At 32.6% G+C, this 25,138-nt stretch overlaps 4 protein-coding genes across 4 annotated transcripts; all 4 read right to left on the bottom strand.

Annotated features, from left to right (window-relative positions):
- Window positions 1-732: 732 nt before the first annotated feature.
- LOC128162848 (uncharacterized) lies at window positions 733-2,983 on the bottom strand. Its single transcript, XM_052826254.1, has 8 exons — window positions 2,960-2,983; window positions 2,790-2,846; window positions 2,540-2,608; window positions 2,300-2,404; window positions 1,866-1,964; window positions 1,542-1,586; window positions 1,104-1,175; window positions 733-783 (listed from the first exon to the last, which is right to left on the bottom strand). The coding sequence occupies exons 1-8, from the start codon at window positions 2,981-2,983 to the stop codon at window positions 733-735; spliced, it is 522 nt and encodes a 173-aa protein (XP_052682214.1).
- A 1,424-nt stretch (window positions 2,984-4,407) lies between these two features.
- Window positions 4,408-8,147, bottom strand: LOC128162168 (uncharacterized). The gene is made up of 8 exons (XM_052825356.1): window positions 8,124-8,147; window positions 7,954-8,010; window positions 7,694-7,771; window positions 7,461-7,565; window positions 5,898-5,978; window positions 5,616-5,669; window positions 4,784-4,855; window positions 4,408-4,506 (listed from the first exon to the last, which is right to left on the bottom strand). The coding sequence occupies exons 1-8, from the start codon at window positions 8,145-8,147 to the stop codon at window positions 4,408-4,410; spliced, it is 570 nt and encodes a 189-aa protein (XP_052681316.1).
- A 1,464-nt stretch (window positions 8,148-9,611) lies between these two features.
- On the bottom strand, window positions 9,612-13,437 carry LOC128162169 (uncharacterized). The gene is made up of 8 exons (XM_052825357.1): window positions 13,414-13,437; window positions 13,244-13,300; window positions 12,984-13,061; window positions 12,768-12,872; window positions 11,090-11,170; window positions 10,808-10,861; window positions 9,988-10,059; window positions 9,612-9,710 (listed from the first exon to the last, which is right to left on the bottom strand). Exons 1-8 carry the CDS (start codon window positions 13,435-13,437, stop codon window positions 9,612-9,614), a joined length of 570 nt encoding a protein of 189 aa, XP_052681317.1.
- A 1,433-nt stretch (window positions 13,438-14,870) lies between these two features.
- On the bottom strand, window positions 14,871-16,851 carry LOC128162170 (uncharacterized). The gene is made up of 5 exons (XM_052825358.1): window positions 16,834-16,851; window positions 16,356-16,436; window positions 16,074-16,127; window positions 15,247-15,318; window positions 14,871-14,969 (listed from the first exon to the last, which is right to left on the bottom strand). Exons 1-5 carry the CDS (start codon window positions 16,849-16,851, stop codon window positions 14,871-14,873), a joined length of 324 nt encoding a protein of 107 aa, XP_052681318.1.
- Window positions 16,852-25,138: the final 8,287 nt, after the last annotated feature.

Genomic DNA, 25,138 nt, shown 5'->3' on the forward strand with positions numbered 1-25,138 from the left:
GTTTTCGCTTTTATACGAAATGCAATGCAAAAGTGTTTAGTACCATTTTCTTCTACAATAAATTATCTAAACATCCATATATAGCATGCTTACTTTTGTTGTATTCTAATGTGCATAACCTGCGTCAAAACATGAAAGACTCCAATTGAACCGTAGGCACTGACATGATAATATCGCAGAGAATAAAAAAAATAAAATAACGAAAATTTCAAACCTTTGTGAGGTATGATCGACAACTCTGGATAATCAGCAAGCATACTGCTCTTAATGCTGTGTTGATTCTTTCTCAATCAAATTTGTATGTATGCGTTGGCCTTCTGCATGTATTAGAGGGTTTGCTTTTGACTTGCATGCTTTTCACTACATTGCCCCCCCCCCCCCCTCTCTTTTTGGATCGTTATTATGTGGTTTTAAAACATATATCACTTTTTGCATTCATAATTTTGGGAATGTATTCTCTCTCTCTCTCTTTCTCTCTCTCTCTTTCTCTCTCTCTCTCTCTCTCTCTCTCTCTCTCTCTCTCTCTCTCTCTCTCTCGTGAGAAAAACAGGTCACACAATCAAACAAATTAAACAATACTTTAATATAAATATGTTGTTCTAAACATTCGTTATATACAGCTTCTTTGTTCTCATAATCTTAAAATACATGTATATAACATTTTCAAATTTAAATCCTTTTCAATTTTCATTTAATTTATGAGAGCGTCAGCAGAAGAATTTCCGAATTCTTTCAAACAGTCCGGATCCTCCAGTGCTTTTTTTTTCTTTTTGGTTTCTTTACCTGGCGAGAAAAAGTAGAAAGTATATCTAACATACTCTTATTTTTAATAATGTCGATTATGATCCTCAAAAACTAAAGTGAAAAACTGTCTTTGCTTACAACATCTGATTCGTAAAAGCTTGTCATGGAACAGATGGAATTATCTTAAAACAGGCGATATACTTATGTATAATTTGTATCCTTGATATTTTTGTTTTGTGTGCTTTTGTGTGTAGTATATTATTCAAGAAACGGTAAATTCATATACTCGGGTTTTATGCTATATTTTAAACAAAAGAAAACAAATTCAATGTATAAAATCGAAAAGATGAAGTAAATACCTTTGGTTTCTGGGTACCTGCGCAGCACGGAATTAGCCGATAATACCACGGGGTATCCTTGTCATCTGTAATCTGTGGTGGAAATTAAACAATAACATAAAAAAAAGATTGTCAATGGTCTTATTTTTATTCATGGTATACGCTGTAATTCTGAAGCGGAGATTGTTCTTGGAAAAAATTCATGTATATTTATCACAAACATTTGATGGTGCTATTAAAACCTTCGCATGCGCTGATCCAGAATTTTTTTCCGGGATGGGGGTTCCGACAGTTATTTGAGTTTGCCAGGAGGGGTCTGAAGCATATTTTTGATAATTATGTAATGTAAAAAAGAAATTTGAATTGGTTGGACCCCCCCCCCCCCCGATCCGCACATGCTTCGTAAGTAGAAAAAGTTGATACAGATATTCAGCAATCTTTCTGCGCATGCTTATTCACCTCTGTAATGATACATGTTGACTTCCCTTCTTCCCTTTCCATAGCCTAGAATTAAAAATAAAGTCGTTTTACTCAACTTGATTAGGTTTAATTTTGTAGAGAGTGATGAGTACTCAGCTTAATTATTTTTGGCTTGTTTGATTACAAGATTTTTTTTTTATTATTTCTTACATGTGTATTGTTTGTTAGTTCTTTTTTGAAAATTATTTTGAATGGCTTTTTAAAAAAATTAAAGTAAAAATACTGACATGCAAAGTGCCCCAGAATTTGAAAACCTTGCTTTAAAGCAAAGTTTTCGACAGGAAAGAAAGTGTCAAAGCTTACCATGAATATTTCTTGTACAAGTCTCCCATACATGAATAGCTTTGCCAGCTGATATTTCATTTCAAGCTTCTCTAGGCTCATGTGTTCCGCGCCAGCCACCTGTTTACATACAATCAATTATCATAACCTAATAGAAAAAATTTGAACATATTCACAACAGCGGAATCTTTGAATTTGTGGGTTTGTTTGCTTATCCGTGGGGATGTAATTTCGTGGATGCATCGGTTTTCAGTTTTGGAAAGAGAGATAACTCTAATACTTAATTTCCTTTGAGGATGTAAATTAGTTGGGTAAGACTACCCACGAAGAGCACAAAAATTGAGACACCACGAATTCTAATAACTCCACGACGACAACGTACAACATTTTCAGTGATAATAAAGATTCAATAATTTCAATTTTTTCTGGCATTTTGAAATAAAATCTATACATACTGTAATTTTATGGCGGTGGAAGAATGCATGAATCTTCCTAATTCGCAATGCTCGCTGGGCGTCATAGTCTTTTCCGTATCTCAAAATTGTGTAGCTATAATGATCCTGAAATTTTATGCATGGCATTGTAAAAAAAAAGAAATGGCTATGTCTCAGAGAGAGAGAGAGAGAGAGAGAGAGAGAGAGAGAGAGAGAGAGAGAGAGAGAGAGAGAGAGAGAGAGAGAGAGAGATTTTCTAACCTGATACTGAGAATAATCAGTCGCTGGTTGACGGGGATTCCCGAAATCTTCCTGAAGACGTACAAGTATCTGCAAACCAATTCAGTATTATTTTCAAGAGAGTGTATATTTAGTTGATAATTTGAATAAATGGTTTTATTTAGGTCATTTGTATAAAATATATTCATTGACATCATTAACCTGTTTTTTCCCCACAAATTGTACTACTAGAGGCTTTTGTACAATGAAAATAAATTCAGTTTCTTCCTACCTTTTGCGTTTTAGGCGAGAACCATCGCATTATTTCTTGTGGCCGCTTTTCCATCTCCTTACAAAATTATGACATTTTGATAGTTACTGGTATCATGAGATAAAATTTAGATCATAAACCGGTATAACTACAAGTAATTACACAATGATATTTCAAACTAAAATGTGTACCTCTGTAATGTCAGTCTTGTCCATATCGCTAACAATTCTTTTCAACACACACTGTTACTAGAGCTATCTTGATGATTAAATGATCAACAATACTGATGACGTCACAATAGAGTAACTAGGTAATTCGTCTCTCGCTAGATGGCGAATTAATTAAGTTGAATTACGCTTCAGCACGGGAGAATCCAGATTTTTTCCGAAAGCCCGGGACCCATGGGTTAATTTAGTTTGAACAAGGGAGGAGATCCTCATGATCTCTTTGTTTATTGTACTTTTAATTATATGGACTTTCTATGCATTATTAATTGTTTAATGAACATGAAATATACAGATATTTTAACAAAAATATTTTATGAAGAAACAGAACAATTTTTCTATTTATCATTTAAGATACTTTTTAAAAAAAAGTTTTTTTGTAAAATCATGTCAGATATGTACTATTTTATATATTTATATACCCCCTTTTCTTTTTCTCTTATATATTAATCTTGTATGCCTTAAGTTATCATATCCATGAGAATCACAACCCCTCTCTCTCTCTCTCTCTCTCTCTCTCTCTCTCTCTCTCTCTCTCTCTCTCTCTATAATCGATTTATTCGATGTAATGTATTCAGAAGAATTGTTTTTTGAGGAAACTTATTTACCTGTTGTACTTAATTGTATTCCTACGCTGGAGTAGCGTTGTCTCTACAGCGGTAGCGTTTGGAATCAATGACAGACAACTAATTTAAAGGTAGAACCAGTACTGGCGTAGACTAGACTTTATTATTATTTGTTTGTTAAACAATTGATTGGATACAATTTTCCAAATATATTTAGATTACTGATACATATTTGATAATGCATCGTAGAGATTCTCTCTTTAAATGTTACTCACAATGATTCATATATAGGGGTTTTTCCATCTACTGCTCGGAATCACAGGGACAAAGCCCGTTTTGGTTACATTGAAATTAATGTTAAAACGGGCTTGGCCCCTGTGCTCGGAATACTTGTCGGAAAACCCCAAATTCATGTTAGCAAAAATGTGCGTAATTATTCCAAAAGCACAGTTTCTACATATATTCAGTTTTAATATATTTAACAAACAACCAAAAAAAGTATTGGACACCTTTAAGCGTTACAAATCGATGATATGTTAAATATATATTGTTTTTAATAATCATTCAAAAAATATATCAGATTTTTTTTATATATTTATTTTTCAGTATCTTAATCGTCCGTGTATAGGCATTTAACACCCATCTTCTTTCGACCAGAAATGACACCTCAACATCTCTCTGTCTGTCTCTCTCTCTCTCTCTCTCTCTCTCTGAAGAAAAACAGGTCACACAATCAAACAAAATGAACAATTCTTTAATAATAATACATAGTTTAAACCGTTAACGTTCGTTATCAGCAGTGTCTTTTATCTTATCGTGTTTATAACAATATCATTTTTTTAATTCTTTTCAATCTTCATTAAATTTCTGAGAGCGTCGGCTGAAGACTTTCCGAATTCTTCCAAAAAGTCCTCCATTGCTTCTTTTCTTTGTCTTTGGTTTAATGACCTGGCGAGAAAAAGGAGAAAACATATCTTACATGCACTTATTTTTAACGATATGTCAATTGTGAACCTCAAAACTAAAATGATAAACTTTATTTGAAATCTGATTCGTAAAAGCTTGTCTTCGAAGTGATGAAATTATCTTAAAGCAAGCAATGATATTATATAATTTTAACCCTTGATATGTTTGATTTGTGTACACCCATGTATATAAGCTATATTTTAAATGAAAGAAAAAAAATATGAAATCGAAAAGACGATACTTATAAATTAGTTCCTACGTTTTGTCTCTGAATATTGACGCAGCATGGAATAAACCGATAATACCACGGGGTATCGTGGTAATTTGTAATCTGTGGGGGAAATTAAAATGGTAGAATCAGAAATAAATTGGCAATGGTCTTAATATTTTTTTTACAGTTTATAAGCTGTAATTCTCAAGCAGAGATTGTTCTTGATAAAAAATGAAATTTACTACATTCATGTATATATAACCAACAGTAAAATAATATACCATATAACAAAACATTTGATGTTACTTTTATAACCTTCGTAAGTAGAAAATTTTAATACAGATATAGATATATTTTAACGACAGCTTGGACTTTGGGAAGTTGTGTCAAACGATAATGTGACATAGACATGTCTATTTCATTGTTGGCCGGTGTAAAGCAGAATAATGACCCCCGTAGAATAATGACGAGGGTCATATTTCAACGTAGAATAATGACCGTAGAAAAATTACCCTTTTCCTTGAAGAATAAGTGCCTTTTTCATACAAAAACTAGACAACATAGGGATGGTGACCACACTTAAATAATGGTCATAGGGTGAAAAGCATAATTCTGCTATGACCTTCAGCTTCAACCTATATAGAAACATAGTTCAAGGTCACTGCAAACCCTTAAACCAAGGGCGCTCTGTGGGTGAAGTATGAGCCAGATTTGATATTATAACATTATCTGTTATAACATAGCATGAAATTTCTTGTATGGTTTTCTTTTTTTCTTTTACCCAGCGAGCAGTGGGTAGAAATTTTGATAATATTACTCAACAGATGAATTTATGTGAGAATAGAGAATTCGATCAAACTACACGTTCAATAGTTCTTACTTCTAGCAGTCGTTCTTCTAATACCTCCAAGGGCATTTCCAGACAGCCTGCGACCTGATTTAACACAACAAAATCATTATCATTTTTTTTCATACAACTAACGAAAAATAGTTTGTTTGAAAAAATGCATGAAATAAAAAATTAATACAAATGTCATTAAGATAAACCACGCATACTAACGACAAAACAAAACACCACAACAAATAGCAGAACAAAAAATTGTAAAAAGAGATACATACAAATAAGTTTTTAAGTCTTTTTAAGTTATATACATGTACATACTGTTATCTGGTATCGATTTAAGTACGTGAGGATCGCTGAAATTCTCAACGCTCGCTGGGCCAGCTCGTATCTGGTGTTTTCCTGTAAGTTGATTCATAGTATTTGTCGAGAGAGAGAGAGAGAGAGAGAGAGAGAGAGAGAGATAGAGAGAGATGTATGTCCTGTATATCAGCAGACCAATTCAGTATTAATTATATAAGAGAATAAATCTATTAATTGAACCTATATTTACAGCATTCAAATTTAGTTGAGTACTTTTATAAGTCTTATGTAACAGGTTACATGAAAACAAAATTATTATCTAAAACTCAAAATCATGTACCTAAAAGACGATTATTAAAGCGAGCGTTGTAATAACTTTTAGAGAAATAATGTTAATTTGTTGTATTCAAGTACATCATAGACAAACAAAACTTAATTCTAAGCAAATCCTTGCTCCTACACAAATCTCTGTATAAATGGTAATTGTAATGAAAAAAAGTGATTTCAAATACGTTTTGGTTGTTAACCATGATCCATTGCAGGATATCTGTTGATTCTTCTGTTCTCTTTTGAAATAAGTTATTTCATAAAACTAATTGGTTTTAAAGACAACATAATAAAGGTATTGCTGGTTGACTATTTTGAGTCATTTTTAAATTAAAAATAAAATACCTCTCTTCTTTCTGTCTTGTAACTCTTCATTTTGCAACACAATTCTCTGCAACAAACTACGTGTATGGGTGTTATAATCACGTGGAAATTTGACAAATCGCGTATTAGGATTTACAAGTATTCTATGTTATTGTGTAGTATTTCCTTATTAAGCGCGAGTTGATCAGGAAACTATATCGGGTGTTCACATCAGTTTTTTTCATGTAATGCTGTCCCAAATAGGCTATATATATAGTGTTTCCATATTAACTTTTAACCAGGTAACTTTATCGGGTGTGCAGATTTTGCCTTTTACAAGCAAGAATCTCATACGATTAATAGGTTTAACAAATACAGATAAGTGAAGTGTACAAACATTTGTAGACATGTTTTTAAAATCACAATCTAAAATAAATGCAGATGTATAATGAGATGAAAAACATTTTCATATAAAGTTAGGTCTAAGACTTTTCCATTTTGTAAAAAAAAATTATGTCAGTCGGTTTTTTTCGGGAGGGGGGGGGGGGTGGTTGTTCATTTTATCATCAGGTCCATGGTATGATTCACAATCCTGGATTATCGTATCGTTTCTTTTTCATATTTTAAAGGTTTTAGAGTTGCGGATTTTGAAGGGGGTACCCCTCCCACCTCCGTCCTTTTGACCCTAACCCCCCTAAAAAATACCCCAAAAACAAAAGAGAGGGGGAGAAAGGGAAAAGAAAATCAACCAGACATGTAAGAAATTTCTTTATAACCTACATATATACATTTTACATCAATAGAGGTTTGCTGAAAAATGTGTTTGTGCAACTTTTGGTTGTAATGAAATTTTCATAGATTACGGGGACACCAATGCAGATGCTAATTTAACGGTTTCGTTTATACTAATTCAAATATTTTCTGGCATTTTGAAATAAAATCTATACATACTGTAATTTTATGGCGGTGGAAGAATGCATGAATCTTCCTAATTCGCAATGCTCGCTGGGCGTCATAGTCTTTTCCGTATCTCAAAATTGTGTAGCTATAATGATCCTGTAATTTTCTGCATGGCATTGTAAAAAAAAGAAATGGCTATGTCTCAGAGAGAGAGAGAGAGAGAGAGAGAGAGAGAGAGAGAGAGAGAGAGAGAGAGAGAGAGAGAGAGAGAGATATTTTCTAACCTGATACTGAGAATAATCAGTCGCTGGTTGACGGGGATTCCCGAAATCTTCCTGAAGACGTACACAAACGTCAAGTATCTGCAAACCAATTCAGTATTATTTTCAAGAGAGTGTATATTTAGTTGATAATTTGAATAAATGGTTTTATTTAGGTCATTTGTATGAAATATATTCATTTACATCATTAACTTGTTTTTTTCCCCACAAATTGTACTACTAGAGGCTTTTGTACAATGAAAATAAATTCAGTTTCTTCCTACCTTTTGCGTTTTAGGCGAGAACCATCGCATTATTTCTTGTGGCCGCTTTTCCACCTCCTTACAAAATTATGACATTTTGATAGTTACTGGTATCATGAGATAAAATTTAGATCATAAACCGGTATAACTACAAGTAATTACACAATGATATTTCAAACTAAAATATGTACCTCTGTAATGTCAGTCTTGTCCATATCGCTAACAATTCTTTGCAACACACACTGTTACTAGAGCTATCTTGATGATTAAATGATCAACAATACTGATGACGTCACAATAGAGTAACTAGGTAATTCGTCTCTCGCTAGATGGCGAATTAATTAAGTTGAATTACGCTTCAGCACGGGAGAATCCAGATTTTTTCCGAAAGCCCGGGACCCATGGGTTAATTTAGTTTGAACAAGGGAGGAGATCCTCATGATCTCTTTGTTTATTGTACTTTTAATTATATGGACTTTCTATGCATTATTAATTGCTTAATGAACATGAAATATACAGATATTTTAACAAAAATATTTTATGAAGAAACAGAACAATTTTTCTATTTATCATTTAAGATACTTTTTAAAAAAAAGTTTTTTTGTAAAATCATGTCAGATATGTACTATTTTATATATTTATATACCCCCTTTTCTTTTTCTCTTATATATTAATCTTGTATGCCTTAAGTTATCATATCCATAAGAATCACAACCTCTCTCTCTCTCTCTCTCTCTCTCTCTCTCTCTCTCTCTCTCTCTCTCTCTCTCTCTCTCTCTCTCTCTCTCTCTCTCTCTCTCTCTTACACGAAGTATTAGAAGATAATCGATTTATTCGATGTAATGTATTCAGAAGAATTGTTTTTTGAGGAAACTTATTTACCTGTTGTACTTAATTGTATTCCTACGCTGGAGTAGCGTTGTCTCTACAGCGGTAGCGTTTGGAATCAATGACAGACACCTAATTTAAAGGTAGAACCAGTACTGGCGTAGACTAGACTTTATTATTATTTGTTTGTTAAACAATTGATTGGATACAATTTTCCAAATATATTTAGATTACTGATACATATTTGATAATGCATCGTAGAGATTCTCTCTTTAAATGTTACTCACAATGATTCATATATAGGGGGTTTTCCATCTACTGCTCGGAATCACAGGGACAAAGCCCGTTTTGGTTACATTGAAATTAATGTTAAAACGGGCTTGGCCCCTGTGCTCGGAATACTTGTCGGAAAACCCCAAATTCATGTTAGCAAAAATGTGCGTAATTATTTTAAAAGCACAGTTTCTACATATATTCAGTTTTAATATATTTAACAAACAACCAAAAAAAGTATTGAACACCTTTAAGCGTTACAAATCGATGATATGTTAAATATATATTGTTTTTAATAATCATTCAAAAAATATATCAGATTTTTTTTATATATTTATTTTTCAGTATCTTAATCGTCCGTGTATAGGCATTTAACACCCATCTTCTTTCGACCAGAAATGACACCTCAACATCTCTCTGTCTGTCTCTCTCTCTCTCTCTCTCTGAAGAAAAACAGGTCACACAATCAAACAAAATGAACAATTCTTTAATAATAATACATAGTTTAAACCGTTAACGTTATCAGCAGTGTCTTTTATCTTGTCGTGTTTATAACAATATCATTTTTTTAACTCTTTTCAATCTTCATTAAATTTCTGAGAGCGTCGGCTGAAGACTTTCCGAATTCTTCCAAAAAGTCCTCCATTGCTTCTTTTCGTTGTCTTTGGTTTAATGACCTGGCGAGAAAAAGGAGAAAACATATCTTACATGCACTTATTTTTAACGATATGTCAATTGTGAACCTCAAAACTAAAATGATAAACTTTATTTGAAATCTGATTCGTAAAAGCTTGTCTTCGAAGTGATGAAATTATCTTAAAGCAAGCAATGATATTATATAATTTTAACCCTTGATATGTTTGATTTGTGTACACCCATGTATATAAGCTATATTTTAAATGAAAGAAAAAAAATATGAAATCGAAAAGACGATACTTATAAATTAGTTCCTACGTTTTGTCTCTGAATATTGACGCAGCATGGAATAAACCGATAATACCACGGGGTATCGTGGTAATTTGTAATCTGTGGGGGAAATTAAAATGGTAGAATCAGAAATAAATTGGCAATGGTCTTAATATTTTTTTTACAGTTTATAAGCTGTAATTCTCAAGCAGAGATTGTTCTTGATAAAAAATGAAATTTACTACATTCATGTATATATAACCAACAGTAAAATAATATACCATATAACAAAACATTTGATGTTACTTTTATAACCTTCGTAAGTAGAAAATTTTAATACTGTTATAGATATATTTTAACGACAGCTTGGACTTTGGGAAGTTGTGTCAAACGATAATGTGACATAGACATGTCTATTTCATTGTTGGCCGGTGTAAAGCAGAATAATGACCCCCGTAGAATAATGACGAGGGTCATATTTCAACGTAGAATAATGACCGTAGAAAAATTACCCTTTTCCTTGAAGAATAAGTGCCTTTTTCATACAAAAACTAGACAACATAGGGATGGTGACCACACTTAAATAATGGTCATAGGGTGAAAAGCATAATTCTGCTATGACCTTCAGCTTCAACCTATATAGAAACATAGTTCAAGGTCACTGCAAACCCTTAAACCAAGGGCGCTCTGTGGGTGAAGTATGAGCCAGATTCGACTATGTTATAACATAGCATGAAATTTCTTGTATGGTTTTCTTTTTTTCTTTTACCCAGCGAGCAGTGGGTAGAAATTTTGATAATATTACTCAACAGATGAATTTATGTGAGAATAGAGAATTCGATCAAACTACACGTTCAATAGTTCTTACTTCTAGCAGTCGTTCTTCTAATACCTCCAAGGGCATTTCCAGACAGCCTGCGACCTGATTTCACACAACAAAATCATTATCATTTTTTTTCATACAACTAACGAAAAATAGTTTGTTTGAAAAAATGCATGAAATAAAAAATTAATACAAATGTCATTAAGATAAACCACGCATACTAACGACAAAACAAAACACCACAACAAATAGCAGAACAAAAAATTGTAAAAAGAGATACATACAAATAAGTTTTTAAGTCTTTTTAAGTTATATACATGTACATACTGTTATCTGGTATCGATTTAAGTACGTGAGGATCGCTGAAATTCTCAACGCTCGCTGGGCCAGCTCGTATCTGGTGTTTTCCTGTAAGTTGATTCATAGTATTTGTCGAGAGAGAGAGAGAGAGAGAGAGAGAAAGAGATAGAGAGAGATGTATGTCCTGTATATCAGCAGACCAATTCAGTATTAATTATATAAGAGAATAAATCTATTAATTGAACCTATATTTACAGCATTCAAATTTAGTTGAATACTTTTATAAGTCTTATGTAACAGGTTACATGAAAACAAAATTATTATCTAAAACTCAAAATCATGTACCTAAAAGACGATTATTAAAGCGAGCGTTGTAATAACTTTTAGAGAAATAATGTTAATTTGTTGTATTCAAGTACATCATAGACAAACAAAACTTAATTCTAAGCAAATCCTTGCTCCTACACAAATCTCTGTATAAATGGTAATTGTAATGAAAAAAAGTGATTTCACATACGTTTTGGTTGTTAACCATGATCCATTGCAGGATATCTGTTGATTCTTCTGTTCTCTTTTGAAATAAGTTATTTCATAAAACTAATTGGTTTTAAAGACAACATAATAAAGGTATTGCTGGTTGACTATTTTGAGTCATTTTTAAATTAAAAATAAAATACCTCTCTTCTTTCTGTCTTGTAACTCTTCATTTTGCAGCACAATTCTCTGCAACAAACTACGTGTATGGGTGTTATAATCACGTGGAAATTTGACAAATCGCGTATTAGGATTTACAGGTATTCTATGTTATTGTGTAGTATTTCCTTATTAAGCGCGAGTTGATCAGGAAACTATATCGGGTGTTCACATCAGTTTATTTCATGTAATGCTGTCCCAAATAGGCTATTTACAGGTATTCTATGTTATTGTGTAGTATTTCCTTATTAAGCGCGAGTTGATCAGGAAACTATATCGGGTGTTCACATCAGTTTATTTCATGAAATGCTGTCCCAAATAGGCTATATATATAGTGTTTCCATATTAACTTTTAACCAGGTAACTTTATCGGGTGTGCAGATTTTGCCTTTTACAAGCAAGAATCTCATACGATTAATAGGTTTAACAAATACAGATAAGTGAAGTGTACAAACATTTGTAGACATGTTTTTAAACTCACAATCTAAAATAAATGCAGATATATAATGAGATGAAAAACATTTTCATATAAAGTTAGGTTTAAGACTTTTCCATTTTGTAAAAAAAAATTATGTCAGTCGGTTTTTTTCGGGAGGGGGGGTGGTTGTTCATTTTATCTTCAGATGTGATAGGTCCATGGTATGATTCACAATCCTGGATTATCGTATCGTTTCTTTTTCATATTTTAAAGGTTTTAGAGTTGCGGATTTTGAAGGGGATACCCCTCCCACCTCCATCCTTTTGACCCTAACCCCCCCTAAAAAAACCCAAAAACAAAAGAGAGGGGGAGAAAGGGAAAAGAAAATCAACCAGACATGTAAGAAATTTCTTTATAACCTACATATATACATTTTACATCAATAGAGGTTTGCTGAAAAATGTGTTTGTGCAACTTTTGGTTGTAATGAAATTTTCATAGATTACGGGGACACCGATGCAGATGCTAATTTAACGGTTTCGTTTATACTAATTCAAATATTTTCTGGCATTTTGAAATAAAATCTATACATACTGTAATTTTATGGCGGTGGAAGAATGCATGAATCTTCCTAATTCGCAATGCTCGCTGGGCGTCATAGTCTTTTCCGTATCTCAAAATTGTGTAGCTATAATGATCCTGTAATTTTCTGCATGGCATTTTAAAAAAAAATGGCTATGTCTCAGAGAGAGAGAGAGAGAGAGAGAGAGAGAGAGAGAGAGAGAGAGAGAGAGAGACCGATTTTCTAACCTGATACTGAGAATAATCAGTCGCTGGTTGACGGGGATTCCCGAAATCTTCCTGAAGACGTACACAAACGTCAAGTATCTGCAAACCAATTCAGTATTATTTTCAAGAGAGTGTATATCTAGTTGATAATTTGAATAAATGGTTTTATTTAGGTCATTTGTATGAAATATATTCATTTACATCATTAACTTGTTTTTTTCCCCACAAATTGTACTACTAGAGGCTTTTGTACAATGAAAATAAATTCAGTTTCTTCCTACCTTTTGCGTTTTAGGCGAGAACCATCGCATTATTTCTTGTGGCCGCTTTTCCATCTCCTTACAAAATTATGACATTTTGATAGTTACTGGTATCATGAGATAAAATTTAGATCATAAACCGGTATAACTACAAGTAATTACACAATGATATATCAAACTAAAATGTGTACCTCTGTAATGTCAGTCTTGTCCATATCGCTAACAATTCTTTGCAACACACACTGTTACTAGAGCTATCTTGATGATTAAATGATCAACAATACTGATGACGTCACAATAGAGTAACTAGGTAATTCGTCTCTCGCTAGATGGCGAATTAATTAAGTTGAATTACGCTTCAGCACGGGAGAATCCAGAATTTTTCCGAAAGCCCGGGACCCATGGGTTAATTTAGTTTGAACAAGGGAGGAGATCCTCATGATCTCTTTGTTTATTGTACTTTTAATTATATGGACTTTCTATGCATTATTAATTGTTTAATGAACATGAAATATACAGATATTTTAACAAAAATATTTTATGAAGAAACAGAACAATTTTTCTATTTATCATTTAAGATACTTTTTAAAAAAAAGTTTTTTTGTAAAATCATGTCAGATATGTACTATTTTATATATTTATATACCCCCTTTTCTTTTTCTCTTATATATTAATCTTGTATGCCTTAAGTTATCATATCCATAAGAATCACAACCTCTCTCTCTCTCTCTCTCTCTCTCTCTCTCTCTCTCTCTCTCTCTCTCTTACACGAAGTATTAGAAGATAATCGATTTATTCGATGTAATGTATTCAGAAGAATTGTTTTTTGAGGAAACTTATTTACCTGTTGTACTTAATTGTATTCCTACGCTGGAGTAGCGTTGTCTCTACAGCGGTAGCGTTTGGAATCAATGACAGACAACTAATTTAAAGGTAGAACCAGTACTGGCGTAGACTAGACTTTATTATTATTTGTTTGTTAAACAATTGATTGGATACAATTTTCCAAATATATTTAGATTACTGATACATATTTGATAATGCATCGTAGAGATTCTCTCTTTAAATGTTTCTCACAATGATTCATATGTAGGGGGTTTTCCATCTACTGCTCGGAATCACAGGGACAAAGCCCGTTTTGGTTACATTGAAATTAATGTTAAAACGGGCTTGGCCCCTGTGCTCGGAATACTTGTCGGAAAACCCCAAATTCATGTTAGCAAAAATGTGCGTAATTATTTTAAAAGCACAGTTTCTACATATATTCAGTTTTAATATATTTAACAAACAACCAAAAAAAGTATTGAACACCTTTAAGCGTTACAAATCGATGATATGTTAAATATATATTGTTTTTAATAATCATTCAAAAAATATATCAGATTTTTTTTTATATATTTATTTTTCAGTATCTTAATCGTCCGTGTATAGGCATTTAACACCCATCTTCTTTCGACCAGAAATGACACCTCAACATCTCTCTGTCTCTCTCTCTCTCTCTCTCTCTCTCTGAAGAAAAACAGGTCACACAATCAAACAAAATGAACAATTCTTTAATAATAATACATAGTTTAAACCGTTAACGTTCGTTATCAGCAGTGTCTTTTATCTTATCGTGTTTATAACAATATCATTTTTTAAATTCTTTTCAATCTTCATTAAATTTCTGAGAGCGTCGGCTGAAGACTTTCCGAATTCTTCCAAAAAGTCCTCCATTGCTTCTTTTCTTTGTCTTTGGTTTAATGACCTGGCGAGAAAAAGGAGAAAACATATCTTACATGCACTTATTTTTAACGATATGTCAATTGTGAACCTCAAAACTAAAATGATAAACTTTATTTGAAATCTGATTCGTAAAAGCTTGTCTTCGAAGTGATGAAATTATCTTAAAGCAAGCAATGATATTATATAATTTTAACCCTTGATATGTTTGATTTGTGTACACCCATGTATATAAGCTATATTTTAAATGAAAGAAAAAAATTATGAAATCGAAAAGACGATACTTATAAATTAGTTCCTACGTTTTGTCTCTGAATATTGACGCAGCATGGAATAAACCGATAATACCACGGGGTATCGTGGTAATTTGTAATCTGTGGGGGAAATTAAAATGGTAGAATCAGAAATAAATTGGCAATGGTCTTAATATTTTTTTTACAGTTTATAAGCTGTAATTCTCAAGCAGAGATTGTTCTTGATAAAAAATGAAATTTACTACATTCATGTATATATAACCAACAGTAAAATAATATACCATATAACAAAACATTTGTTGTTTCTTTTATAACCTTCGTAAGTAGAAAATTTTAATACAGATATAGATATATTTTAACGACAGCTTGGACTTTGGGAAGTTGTGTCAAACGATAATGTGACATAGACATGTCTATTTCATTGTTGGCCGGTGTAAAGCAGAATAATGACCCCCGTAGAATAATGACGAGGGTCATATTTCAACGTATAGACCGTAGAAAAATTACCCTTTTCCTTGAAGAATAAGTGCCTTTTTCATACAAAAACTAGACAACATAGGGATGGTGACCACACTTAAATAATGGTCATAGGGTGAAAAGCATAATTCTGCTATGATCTTCAGCTTCAACCTATATAGAAACATAGTTCAAGGTCACTGCAAACCCTTAAACCAAGGGCGCTCTATGGGTGAAGTATGAGCCAGATTTGATATTATAACATTATCTGTTATAACATAGCATGAAATTTCTTGTATGGTTTTCTTTTTTTCTTTTACCCAGCGAGCAGTGGGTAGAAATTTTGATAATATTACTCAACAGATGAATTTATGTGAGAATAGAGAATTCGATCAAACTACACGTTCAATAGTTCTTACTTCTAGCAGTCGTTCTTCTAATACCTCCAAGGGCATTTCCAGACAGCCTGCGACCTGATTTCACACAACAAAATCATTATCATTTTTTTTCATACAACTAACGAAAAATAGTTTGTTTGAAAAAATGCATGAAATAAAAAATTAATACAAATGTCATTAAGATAAACCACGCATACTAACGACAAAACAAAACACCACAACAAATAGCAGAACAAAAAATTGTAAAAAGAGATACATACAAATAAGTTTTTAAGTCTTTTTAAGTTATATACATGTACATACTGTTATCTGGTATCGATTTAAGTACGTGAGGATCGCTGAAATTCTCAACGCTCGCTGGGCCAGCTCGTATCTGGTGTTTTCCTGTAAGTTGATTCATAGTATTTGTCGAGAGAGAGAGAGAGAGAGAGAGAGAGATAGAGATGTATGTCCTGTATATCAGCAGACCAATTCAGTATTAATTATATAAGAGAATAAATCTATTGAACCTATATTTACAGCATTCAAATTTAGTTGAATACTTTTATAAGTCTTATGTAACAGGTTACATGAAAACAAAATTATTATCTAAAACTCAAAATCATGTACCTAAAAGACGATTATTAAAGCGAGCGTTGTAATAACTTTTAGAGAAATAATGTTAATTTGTTGTATTCAAGTACATCATAGACAAACAAAACTTAATTCTAAGCAAATCCTTGCTCCTACACAAATCTCTGTATAAATGGTAATTGTAATGAAAAAAAGTGATTTCACATACGTTTTGGTTGTTAACCATGATCCATTGCAGGATATCTGTTGATTCTTCTGTTCTCTTTTGAAATAAGTTATTTCATAAAACTAATTGGTTTTAAAGACAACATAATAAAGGTATTGCTGGTTGACTATTTTGAGTCATTTTTAAATTAAAAATAAAATATCTCTCTTCTTTCTGTCTTGTAACTCTTCATTTTGCAGCACAATTCTCTGCAACAAACTACGTGTATGGGTGTTATAATCACGTGGAAATTTGACAAATCGCGTATTAGGATTTACAGGTATTCTATGTTATTGTGTAGTATTTCCTTATTAAGCGCGAGTTGATCAGGAAACTATATCGGGTGTTCACATCAGTTTATTTCATGTAATGCTGTCCCAAATAGGCTATTTACAGGTATTCTATGTTATTGTGTAGTATTTCCTTATTAAGCGCGAGTTGATCAGGAAACTATATCGGGTGTTCACATCAGTTTATTTCATGTAATGCTGTCCCAAATAGGCTATATATATAGTGTTTCCATATTAACTTTTAACCAGGTAACTTTATCGGGTGTGCAGATTTTGCCTTTTACAAGCAAGAATCTCATACGATTAATAGGTTTAACAAATACAGATAAGTGAAGTGTACAAACATTTGTAGACATGTTTTTAAAATCACAATCTAAAATAAATGCAGATATATAATGAGATGAAAAACATTTTCATATAAAGTTAGGTCTAAGACTTTTCCATTTTGTAAAAAAAATTTATGTCAGTCGGTTTTTTTCGGGGGGGGGGGGGGTGGTTGTTCATTTTATCATCAGATGTGATAGGTCCATGGTATGATTCACAATCCTGGATTATCGTATTGTTTCTTTTTCATATTTTAAAGGTTTTAGAGTTGCGGATTTTGAAGGGGGTACCCCTCCCACCTCCGTCCTTTTGACCCTAACCCCCCCCCCCCCAAAAAAAAACACCAAAAACAAAAGAGAGGGAGAGAAAGGGAAAAGAAAATCAACCAGACATGTAAGAAATTTCTTTACATTAATAAAGGTTTGCTGAAAAATGTGTTTGTGCAACTTTTGGTTGTAATGAAATTTTCATAGATTACGGGGACACCAATGCAGATGCTAATTTAACGGTTTCGTTTATACTAATTCAAATCTAAAAAAAAAAAGGAGCCACTGACTGCCTCGCTGCATGGACCTCCTAAACATAGCTGGAGTTTCTATGCAGCCTCAAGTCCCCCTCCCTCTGAAAACCCTTGCAAGCGAACATGTACTTCATACATCCAAATTTTCCATCACCCCTCCTATTCTTTTAAAATATTTCTGGATCCGCGTCTTTTTAAACTCAATCCTTCCTTTTCTTCTATGTTTGCTGGAAATGTTTTTTTTTTGCATATTCATTTTTTAAATAAATATCGTTTTTAGAATTTCTGCTATCAATTACATTACTGTCGATTTATAGGCTAAATTGATCAATGTAAGTTAAAAACGTTATACGCATGTATGTAAAATTTCAAATGTGTTTAATCTGTTTAATTTATAGAAAAATTTAAGATATGATAAGTTTTTAATATTTGCGTATTAGTAAAAAAAATTTCATTGATGATGTCTCGATCAATTAAAAATACATTCTTTTGAATAAGTTTCTAGTCGACGTCGCATAAACGCCTGGTGCTCCTCAAGCGAAAAAATAGCCTTACATACGGCGATCGTACTGGAAAATTCCCGCCCTTATTTAGCGCAATATTCCATTGCTCCCTGAACTTAACAAATGGAGAAAAAGATCTTATCCGAAAAAAACAACAAAGGAGACATTAGTGCAGAAAGTTTTCATGCATTTTAGTAAATACGTATCATGAAAACACACATTAAATCTTTATAAATCCTCTGTGTATAAATAAAGTTCTATTAAGAAAATAAACAAATAGTATTATTACCTAATCAAAAGGATTTTGTTGTTATATTACAAATTGAATATTTGCGTCTATTTTGAACTGCCGGTCAATAGACTGCGATCTATTAGACCGCCGGTCAATAGACTTCGATCTATTGGACTGCCGGTGTAATGAAGAATAATGACCCCCGTAGAATAATGACCGGGGGTCATTTTTCGACGTAGAATAATGACCCCCCGGTCATTATTCTACGCCGAAAAATGACCCCCCGGTCATTATTCTACGTAGAAAAATGACCCCTTTGCCTGAAGAATAAGTGTCATTTTCATTAAAATGAGCACACTCCACATGAAGAAATGTGACCCCTGTAGAATAATGACCCCCTTGTAGATTAAAGTTTTTCAGTATATTTTTTAGTATTTGTGAAATAGTCTTTACACTATTGTAATTTTTACTGCTGCAGTTTACAAAAGTAACAGAAATTATAATTCATATTCAAATAAACTTAAAGTGAATGAAGGGGTATAGGTTAGAAAATAAAAATCCTTCCGTTATAACAAGACATTGACGTATTGCATCGGGGTATGGTTGTCATCTTAAAGGGGCATGGTCACGATTTTAGTCCAAAATTTTTTTTCCGATCTTAATGTTCACAATGCTTTAGTAAGGCGTTTTTAATAGGCAACCAAAATTTGAGTGTCATTATTTACATTTTGAATGTTGAAGTGAAAATTCTAATTTTAGACCTAGTGAATGTGTTAAACTTAAGGAACTGTTTATTTATACTTAAAATGAATAAGACGATAGACAAATCAGCTTGAAAAAGATTTTTTACTGGTATATTGAACCTATGTAAACAACAACAGGGCACGAGCCTTGTTTACATGACAAAGAATTGTGAGCCCTGTATCTTGCTTATAACTTTACAACTGACCCTCAAATTTCATTTGATTAGTAGAAATGCTTTCCTTAAGCATTGTAAATAATGAAAACAGAAAAATAGAATTTGACTAAAATCGTGACCATGCCCCTTTAACAATTACATTTACATATATCTATGGTGTTCCGATAGGGCCACTCCGACCTTAAATAGGGCGAAGATGCGAAGTTGAAAAGGCGATAGTGCGAAGGCGAAAGAGCAAAAGTGCGAAGATGCAACGACGAAGCGCGAAGATGTGATACCTAAAATGCGAAGGCGAAGGAGCGATACGCTCCTTCCCAACTTCGCACTCTGGCCTTCGCATCTTCGCACTTTCGCCTTCGCCTTTGCATTCAGCAAGTCTTAGTCGAATACATAGAATTTAATGCAGGCACCGTACTCGCCAAGGTTTTTCGATTAATCCAGGCTGTTATTGGTACGCATGCGCTAGGCCATCGCGCTTACTATGAATGTTTATAAATATTTTAATGTGTACATGTGACATATATGTTTACCAATGCTGGCTATGCCTAATCATTATATACTTCACACAAAATTTAATGTCCACCATAATGTGTACATACATGTATGCACTTCCAGACTCCTATCACTTACCAGCTGTCTGTTTACCGTGGACCAAACACAGTAAAATTCTAATTTCATTATGCGACACTCCTTGCTCATGCATGGATCTAAAGGGGGGAGAGGGGGTCCGTCCCCCAGGGACAATTCAATATTAATAATTTCACGCAGTAAAAGGGGAGAGGGGGTCTGGACAGTATCCCCCTGAATAATTTAATTTTATTAATTTTATAAAAATAAAATTTACAAAATATGCCTTGGAACCCTTAAACGATAGAGAGCTCCGCAATTATAAAACATAGGTGATCACAGATTACAAACCGAGACGAGGCATCACCTTTATGAGATTACCTTTATCATATTATATGAAATTCATCCTTTATGATCTTGGATATTCATGGATTCTGTTTTGACACATTATCGTATATCATCTGTTAAAAAATTGTATGATTTTCATATGATCATATGTTAATCAATACGATAATATGAAATTAAAAATTGCATCATATATACTTACAATATACATCATATAATACCATAAAATACCGTACAAAAATTGTGAGATATGATATTGTAACGTTTGATATGACATTGTATTGTGTTATACATTATTGTATTTGATCAAATAAAACAATATCATAAAACATAATACAATATATTATTATATGAAACAATATCATATTGCAATTAAACATCATAACATTGAAACATGTGTTATTATATTGTATTATATAGTATAATATTGTATTGTATGATACTGTATCATATTTGATAAAAAATATGTTATTGTATTATATGAAACAATATAATTTGATACAACATTGTTTCATATCAAATGAAACAATATCATGGGATAAAATAAAATATTATATAATACAATTATATTATACATATTGTATCATATGATACAATACTATATATAACAACATCATAAAATAAAATTTCATGTTATATGATAATATATCATATAAACCAATATCATACGATATCTTATGATACGATATTTTATAATATTACAAAATCATATATACAATTTCATTTGATATAATTCTATATTACAGAAACCAATATCATATTATACAATACTGTATGATAAAATGTCATAGAATATACAATATTATATTATAGAATGCAATATTATATTTTGCAATATCATATGTAATAGTATAATGTGATTTAATAATTAATTAATAAAACAATATAATATTATACAATATTGTATCATAATATACAATACTATACAGAACAATATCATGATATAATATCATATCATAAAATATTTTTTAAAATGATACAATATTATATCGTATCATATAACGTTTGACAATATAACATATGGTATTATATTGTATTCTATTGAACAATAGTGTTTCATATCATACAATACTATATCATAGGAATCATGTTATATCATTTAACAACAACTACATCTATCTATCAAGCAGGTTTGAGTGAGGTAGGAGATTTCTTTAGCATCCTTGATAATGGAGATCAGGCTCTGCATCTGAAGCAACCTCTGCGTTTTATTTATAATATAGTTTAATCAACTATGCAAGCTATCATCTATAAAACGTGTGACCTGTTCCGAAAAACTAAACCACATCAAGCATCATAAACCTATGGCTCAGATTCAGCATTCAAGCCTGTCAGGTGCATCAGTATCATAAGACGCACCATCCATGAAAGTTTGGTGAAGTTAGGACCAGTAATAACTAAGATATCATCATCAGAGGGCACCAGCAATTAAAACCTTTACCTCCTAAAGCATCCCTAACCTATGGCTCTGATTCAGCATACGTGCCTGTCAGGTGCATCTGTATCATAGGACTCACCATCCATTCAGGTTAGGTGAAGTAGTAATAGCTTAGATACAGGACCTGCACCAAAAACTTTAACCAGATCCGGACGCCAATGCCGGGAGTATAGCATAAGCTCCCCTTGACTTCGTCTCGGTGAGCTAAATAGGCGAAAGCGCGAAAATTCGAAGGCGAGATTGCGAAGTTGCAAAGGCAAAGAAGCGATAGTAGTATCACTTCTTCACCTTCGCAACTTGGCACTTTCGTCTTTGCATCTTCGCGCTTCGCCGTCACATCTTTTATATTCTTCCTATTGTTCATGAATTATACATGCCTTGAGGATTTCCACTATTACAAACTGCTGGGTATGCAAGTGGAATTAATGATGAAACCAAAATTATGAAAAGTTTACTCCACTGTTAGGCATTATAACCAAGCTGATGTTAGTAGGCACTGACAGCAGCCATTACGCCAGTAGAGGTTAACAGCCAATAAGGAAAATCGTCAAAGTACTGAGAAAATATACTTTACTTTATCGTCGGCATACTTTAGTAAGTTTAGTTAATATCAAGATGATTAATGCAACAATAGTTTGTATGAGCATTGGTTACTTTGGATACAAAAAAGATCGTGTGATCAAAATCAAGGGGGATATAAACCCCTAACATGGGCCCTAACCTCTTATCAACGCTTTTAGAAACAATCTTTTCTTATTATTATCGATCAGTGTTTATTATGTATTAAGATCTACTATAGTCAGGTACTCTTCACAGAACAAAGTCTATTCATGATCACAAATACAACATTACAACAAATGTTTAGAATATTGATGTTCATGTATCACATAGAAGTAAACCAAACTAACGCAAAATGATTTTTTTTAAATCGCTTTCCTCAAAAAATGTAAATAAGAAGAATTCATATTCCTACGTTACTTGTCCCCTTAGTCTTTTTCCATAAAGATATATACATGTATCATTCTAAGATTGACAATTCATTCACCAGTGAATATTGCTAATATTATTACAACACTTATTCTTTCATGATTATTGTTCGTTAATTATCACACAATATGCTCAATGTGTATGAATCTGTCTTTGTTTGCGTCATTTCCCGCCGTATGTCGATGAGAGAAGTGACGTAACTGTTAATAATCAATTTGCGGCAATATAAGAGTGTTTTGTGTATGCCTGCTACCGATATGAAAAACTATATACAGCGATTTATTTACAAATTCGGTGTTTATAACTTCAAAAGCAGTTGAACAGAGTGAAAATTAAGTAAATTTCAAAGTCATATCTTGGATACGGTGTAACCAATTTCTATTCATGTTTACGGGGAAGGGGTCATTTTTCTATGGGGGTCATTTTTTTTCATGTTTAACATGAAGAAAAATAACCCCTGGGTCTTTTTTCTTCAGAAAAATCCAATTATTCTTCAGCTAGGGGGGTCATTATTCTACATCGAAAAATGACCCCCGGTCATTATTCTACGGGGGTCATTATTCTTCATTACACCGGTCAATAGACTGCGATCTATTGGACCGGCAACGTATATCAGAACGCGGGTATGTTAATGTTACATCCTTTCGATAGTTCTCAAGGAATGTATATTCCTTTACATTGACGCTGTTTTTAGTGCTTGGTGAAACCAAATACAATGTTATCAAAATGGAGTATCAAATAATCAACAGTTTTAAAGCCTCATATAAGGTCAAAGACTATTTAAAATCTAATGGGTTGAAAACCACCTTCTTTGTGTAAACTAATATTAAATTGAGATGCTGTAATGCATGCAACTGGTTTTGTGCATGTAAAAGAGGAAAAAAAATCTTAGTATATTGCATAATGGCACGAAAACCACCTACAATATGCAAATTGTAAACCCCGAAAACTAAAAAAGGAATTAGGTCATAAAACAATTATTTAATGCTTGAACAGTCAATAGACCAGAATTTTTTCCCTTGGTGCAGGGAACAGCTCAGTATGATCTATTGCCCTCGGCCGTTGGCCTCGGGCAATAGATCATACTGATCTGTTCCCTGCACCTCGGGAAAAATATTCTGGTCTATTGACTGCTCAAGCATTAACTAATTGTATATTATTGATCAAAATATTCTTGCTCGGGTTCAAATGTGGAATAAGTTACGTATCTGAATGCACAGCGCCGTTGACGATTCAGTTGGTGTACGAGCTCATTAATCAATAGAAGAGGTTGATGGTGGAATCGAAATTAAAGTTCCCAAACGCAATGTGCCATTTTTGAAAAAAATTGTGAATTTTATTTTGACAATCTTTCACCTGAATACTACCAAACTTCGATTCATGCGCAAGCCGAAGTTAAAATCGGGACGGGTTATACACAGATGTTTCACAAATTAAATAGCTGTTTCATTGGCTTCCTGTCTACTTGCGGTATGACTGCTGTTCGTCTCTAAAGGAATTTTATACAAAGAAAATAAAAACAAGTCTGGATTTGTCTTCTCATTCGTTGGCTCTTTAGTTGATTAAACTGAATTTAAATTTTAAACAATGCATTGTAAGCATAATCTATAATAGATTATACATTTTGGAAGACTTATACATCATATAATATATACAATATTATCGATTGAAGAACCAAGTTAAATGTTAATGTTCATGCATGTTTTCCGGCTTAGTTGGAATCAGGCTTGGGCTGAATTACATTGTAAAATAATGCATTACATTACCATTACTTCATGAATTAGGGCATTAAATATCATTAACATTACTTAATTTTCTTGAAGTAATGCATTACATTACCATTACATGAGTAAAGTAATGCATTACTATTACTTTGTGAAAAGTCAATAAGTTTTTAAAAAGTAATTTAAAAACTAAATAAAGAGTTATTGTAAATATTTCATAAATAAAACATGATTTATGTAATATTGTTGATCTGTCTAGGATTGATAGAAAAATATAAAACTTGGTTGTGTGTATGTACTGCCATTTATTTTTGCTAATAAGAAAAATTAGGCAATAAGGGGAGGTCTTCAAACAGTCATAATATCCATTACCAGACATTGAATGTAAGTTATAAAAGGTGAGCAAATGACCTCCCCCATATTAAACAAAGATGTATACATTATAACATGTACCAAATA

The sequence above is a fragment of the Crassostrea angulata genome, chromosome 9, assembly GCF_025612915.1.
Source record: "Crassostrea angulata isolate pt1a10 chromosome 9, ASM2561291v2, whole genome shotgun sequence".
NCBI classification, from domain to species: domain Eukaryota; kingdom Metazoa; phylum Mollusca; class Bivalvia; order Ostreida; family Ostreidae; genus Magallana; species Magallana angulata.

Coding starts and splice junctions, on each gene's coding strand:
- LOC128162848 (XM_052826254.1), bottom strand. CDS start 2,983: ATGGACAAGACTGACATTACAGAG. Junction 1,587..1,865: donor TTGTACAAGAAATATTCATG/GTAAGCTTTGAC, acceptor TTTTAATTCTAG/GCTATGGAAAGGGAAGAAGG. Junction 784..1,103: donor CAGGTACCCAGAAACCAAAG/GTATTTACTTCA, acceptor TTTTCTCGCCAG/GTAAAGAAACCAAAAAGAAA.
- LOC128162168 (XM_052825356.1), bottom strand. CDS start 8,147: ATGGACAAGACTGACATTACAGAG. Junction 7,566..7,693: donor CTGATTATTCTCAGTATCAG/GTTAGAAAATAT, acceptor AGAAAATTACAG/GATCATTATAGCTACACAAT. Junction 4,856..5,615: donor TAGAAGAACGACTGCTAGAA/GTAAGAACTATT, acceptor TTTCCCCCACAG/ATTACAAATTACCACGATAC.
- LOC128162169 (XM_052825357.1), bottom strand. CDS start 13,437: ATGGACAAGACTGACATTACAGAG. Junction 10,862..11,089: donor TAAATCGATACCAGATAACA/GTATGTACATGT, acceptor GTGTGAAATCAG/GTCGCAGGCTGTCTGGAAAT. Junction 10,060..10,807: donor TAGAAGAACGACTGCTAGAA/GTAAGAACTATT, acceptor TTTCCCCCACAG/ATTACAAATTACCACGATAC.
- LOC128162170 (XM_052825358.1), bottom strand. Junction 16,128..16,355: donor TAAATCGATACCAGATAACA/GTATGTACATGT, acceptor GTGTGAAATCAG/GTCGCAGGCTGTCTGGAAAT. Junction 15,319..16,073: donor TAGAAGAACGACTGCTAGAA/GTAAGAACTATT, acceptor TTTCCCCCACAG/ATTACAAATTACCACGATAC.